This window comes from Lygodium microphyllum, chromosome 9 (assembly GCF_053477565.2).
Source record: "Lygodium microphyllum isolate KBCC chromosome 9, Lygodium_microphyllum_v1.1.10, whole genome shotgun sequence".
Classification (NCBI taxonomy): domain Eukaryota; kingdom Viridiplantae; phylum Streptophyta; class Polypodiopsida; order Schizaeales; family Lygodiaceae; genus Lygodium; species Lygodium microphyllum.
The window spans coordinates 14,343,375-14,348,053 of NC_141143.1; the positions used below are offsets into that span (position 1 = coordinate 14,343,375).

The 4,679-nt window shown below is 45.3% G+C and overlaps 1 protein-coding gene across 2 annotated transcripts; it reads right to left on the reverse strand.

Moving 5' to 3' along the window:
- Positions 1-1,054: 1,054 nt before the first annotated feature.
- LOC148030811 (cytochrome P450 710A1-like) lies at positions 1,055-4,232 on the reverse strand. Of its 2 annotated transcripts, none has more exons than XM_087684347.1 (2): positions 3,848-4,232; positions 1,055-3,395 (listed from the first exon to the last, which is right to left on the reverse strand). In XM_087684347.1, exon 2 carries the CDS (start codon positions 3,368-3,370, stop codon positions 1,898-1,900), a length of 1,473 nt encoding a protein of 490 aa, XP_087540473.1. In that variant the 5' UTR covers positions 3,371-3,395; positions 3,848-4,232; the 3' UTR covers positions 1,055-1,897. The 2 variants fall into 2 exon arrangements, with proteins under 2 accessions (XP_087540473.1, XP_087540472.1); XM_087684346.1 differs by having other exon boundaries at positions 1,055-3,406; positions 3,848-4,229.
- Between the last annotated feature and the right edge of the window lie 447 nt (positions 4,233-4,679).

The following is a 4,679-nucleotide window of genomic DNA, read 5'->3' on the forward strand; positions in this document are numbered from 1 at the left end:
ATAACGTAACTATGACCATATTACCAAAGAAAAGTGTCAAACTTAAACTATTCCCTGTGGAAAACATAGCATACAGCTTTCACTTTCAAGTTAGGTCTTTCCGCACTGATCATTATTTCAAAATTTCAAAAGTAGAAGCCAATATCTAATCCTTAACGTTATTGTATTTAATTTCAAAAATAGAGGCCAATATCTAATCTTTAATGCTATGATATTTAATTCATTATTGTTTTTACTCATCACACAATAGTGACTTGTTGAATGTGTATGCGTATAGCACTAATTTGCATTGTGCCAAGAGGACATGTAAGAAAATGATGTGTTTTGTATTTTGTTAACAGATTGTTAGTAGACATTAGTAATACGAAGGCAATGTCTTTCGTATTTATTAATGAATAATTATTAGTAGCTAGAGTAATAGATGCAATGATTTTTGTATTCATTAAGTGGATCACATTTGGTCCACTAGTCAATTATCTTAAGTGTCGTCATCAATGTGCAAAAGCATTTATTGTTGTTACATTTGCATTATTCGATCATTAGGGCATGATAATTATTTTTGTGAGGGATATGATTGGCCTTGGAAATAATTAAATAGGTCTTAAAAATTATAAATCTAGTTAAGGAAACCAAGAAGCCCAAGAGGATGCTTTTGGCGTTGTTTTTAGGGGAAAAGCTTTAGGACCACATATATGAAGTCTAGTAACATGTCAACCATGTCAACCTTAGATGATATTCCCAATGGGAAACTTGGCACAACTTCCACTTTCAGACCATGGACTACACTTTATGATTCATAGGCTACTTACTTTAAAAATCAGTCTACTTCCAGAGTCTTGTGACATGTCAACCTTAGATGCCACCTCCCCATGGAAAACTTGGGACAACTCTCACACTTTCAAATCATAGTCTACTTACCTTATAAATCATTCTTCCAGATTTCAAAAATTCCACAAGAGGAAGGCCAACATGGAGCCCTTGATACTCATTTTGCACGTGGAGAGGAGGGCCTACCTCCATACATTTGAGCCCTTACAATTTTTGTACTTGAAGAGAAGTTGAAAATGATTTTGAACTCTTTCATTTAAAAAGTTTCACAAAACAAAGTCTCCTTGCTGGCACTTGAAGGCCATCCATCATACATGGCACAGTCACTACACTAGGAGGTGATGGGTTGGTGCCAACATGCGTGTTGCTTGAAAATTTGTTCGTGCGATTGGTCGAAAATTTCGGCGCCTATATATATATATATAGTGTACCACTTGAGAAAAGAAAAGCAAGAAAAAAAAAAACAAAAATAACCTGTGATAGAACCTTTCCTCTTTCCACACCCCCACCCCACTTCCTACTACCTAGATGCCTGAAGGTGACAGAAATGTTGCAACTTGCTACTGAAGCCTAAGATCCTTCAATGCAGTCCAGCTCACATCGCCTGGCATTCATTCAGCACTTGACATTCATTATTCAGCTCGAAGTCAAGCTGTCCTGCTGAGATCTAAAAATTTTGCAGATAGATCTGGCAAACAATCACTACAGAGAGTAAACAAGAAGACAATATCATACAACAAGTTCACATGGTTGACATGGACTGCTAACATGCATTACAGAGCACCAAATGGGGGCACTACCATAAGACCGATTTGGGGACAATGGAAGCCAAATGTGGCTACAATGGACTAGTATACAATGAATAAATCTATGTGAGAGTGTAATGCCTTACTCACATGCAAGTCTGCTAACCACCTGCCAAAGGGAGGAAGGGTTTGCCCTTGCCAAGTATGGGCTATCTTCTTGTACCCAAAGAGAGGATACAAGAAGCCTCACCAATGCCTAACTGCTACTGAATGATAACACCAATATGCTACTCCCCCCCTTCTCCCCTTGCACGATGCCATCATCATGCTTTCCTTTCAGACATAAGAAGAAGACCCATATCTTTGGGCACTATGGTTGGAGAGTAGAGCAACTCATCACTGTCCACCGTTCTGATGCGAATGAAATTCACTGATGTCGTGAACAGAGCCACGAACAGTATCAGTTGGTTGATGGCGTAGCGCTGTCCAATGCATTGATGAGGGCCAGCTCCGAATGTTAACCAGTTCCGCCTATACACTTGATCTTCGAGCCTCTGCGCAGAAAACCTCCCTGGGTCGAACTTGTGTGGGTCGGTAAAGCCTTGGAAAGTTGCCTCATACACAGAAGGGAAAACCATAGAGCCTTTGGGAATCGTGAAGCTGTCTGTGATGGGGAAGTCACAATGCAGAGTGTGCGGGACAAGTGTTGCAGGTGGCCTGAACCTCAACACTTCTTTCGCCACCATCTCTGTGTACTTCATCTCACGCAACTTGTCAGGGTTATGTGGGAAATGAAAGGATTTCTGCTCATCTCTTACCTTTGCCAGCACTTCCGGATGAGCCTCTAACAGTGTTACAGCCCACACCAGCGAAGACGTCGACGCATCCTGGGATGCGAACAGGAAGTCAAAGAGGTGATGGCCCACTTCTTCATCTGAGCTATGAGGAGGTGGAGGTAGGCCTGCCTCCTTCGCTTCTCTGATCTCCCGGATGATCTCGGTGGTCCAGAAGTCCATCAAACATTCCGGTTCTCCACCGGAGGCCATCTTCTTCTTGCTCTCCCCAGCACAGAGTGTCAGAACTGCAACCAAGCGCTTCACAGCGTGGGTCGCTTCGTAGAATGCACATCCCGGGATGTACAGTGGAAAGGCCAGTAGACCCACATTAAACAGATTGTAGTCTTTCGTAAACTGCACTCTCATCTCCGCGGTCAAGTAAGGGCCTACAAATACATTCTGAGAAGTCTCCAGATTCAAGTCTCTGCAAAGTGTCCGTAGCACAAGCGGCCCTTTGGCTTGCTTTGCCATCTCCAACCACTTGCCTATGTGCCTCATGATGGTCTTCTCCTGTACAGACACATAAATGCCCAGTGCCTTCAGGGTGAAGAGAGGCGCAAGCCGGCGGCGCAAGTCCTTGTGCTCCTCACCAAACATGAAGATGAGGTTGTTCTCTCCAAATAGCTTCTTCCCGAAAGGATGGCCCGCGATTTGGAAGGCGTCCGGCCTCACATTCGCAAAGACTTTGTGAGAGAGCTCTGGGTCTCTGATGAACACAGAAAATTTTCCCAGGAGCAGGTCACAGGCTACGCCGGCTTTGGAGGCGGCCTCTGCTTGATCAATCCAGTATTTGGTAGGATTAAGGACCACAGCCGCGGCGCTACCGAAGAAAGGGATGATGAACCGTGGGCCAGGCATGTGTCTCTTCTTGAGCCAGTATGTGAGGTGCTCCAGCACTGCATAGCCCAACACTATGGATACCAGGCACAGCCGCCAATCGACACTCCACGACCACTCCATGGCGCGATTTTCCAAGTGGTGCCGCCTGCCAAAAATCTAACCAGGGAATTAAAAATGGTTGCAAATGCCATGGAAACCGACACAGCAAGTGAACAGAAATGCATCGAATGTTTAATAGAACCAAAGACGAGCGAAATCAGGACAGAATTGTAACAAGAGGAGAGCTCCATTGGCACGAAATGCTAAATGATGGAGGGCTGAGATTACAGAGAGGGGCAACGGTAGGGGAGAGAGAAAGCGATAGGGGCAAGTGCGATCGTCCAGAAGTGGGAGAGGGAGGCGGGATTCGGCGAAGGAGCGAGGATACTGAGGGAGCTAAGGAGGGCACCATATATGATTACTTCAGAGAAAGAAGAATGGGGAGTTCGGGGAGCCGGGGGGGGGGGAGGGGGGGGGGGGAGGTTTTAACGAGGTAGAGACAATCCCAAGACGCATTATAGGCATATCCCACGAATATGAGAGAGAGAGAGAGAGAACCTCCTCGTAGTCGCCTGATCAATCAACCAGCGCTTTTCGACTCCTCCACGAGAGAGGAGTCAGAGGACTTGCAGTCTCTTCTGTTCTGTGTATTGCCGGAGAATGCGTCCAGCTTCGTCTCGATTTCTTCGTCGTGAGGCTATGGCGCCTTGGGTATGCGCGCTCCCTATGCCTATACCCCCCTATATATATGTATACGTCTAACGGGAGGCTGCAAATGGGGGTGCAGAAACTGCAGGAGCCGGCAGAGACACAGAGAGAGAGAGAGAGAGAGGGCTGTGGAAACTGGAAAGTGCCACTAGATTTGGAAAAACAACGTAGGCTGCGTCTGACCTGGCATTTTTGTTCTGCTTTCCCTTTTCTAGATAGATAGATAGATACCTACAGATTTTCCCTACATGTTTTTTAACCCCTTGTGGTGATTCTCTAACAAGGACCCTGCCAGACATGTATATCTCATCCCTTTCATCACCCATCATCGCCATGCCTTTCAAAAGGAGATTTCCTGCACGTTAAACCAACTCCTCCTTTGACGACCCACCAATTCATGAATCCCGAGTCATGAAGAACTACTACTGGTACTATTCCACTTCTACAGCAATACCATTATCCGAGATGACCAACCGTTCCACGGTACAATCGTCATGAGTGTCGTCATCTTCTTGAGCACCCCACCCTTCCAAGTTCCCCAACACACACCCACGAGGGAAGAAGGCATACATGATGCGTCAAAATAGTTGAAGAACCCCATAGAGTGAGCCTCCAATAAACACATGAGAAAGGGTTCCAGAAAAAAATTTTGAGGAAGAGGAAGTAAATCCTTTTCATTATC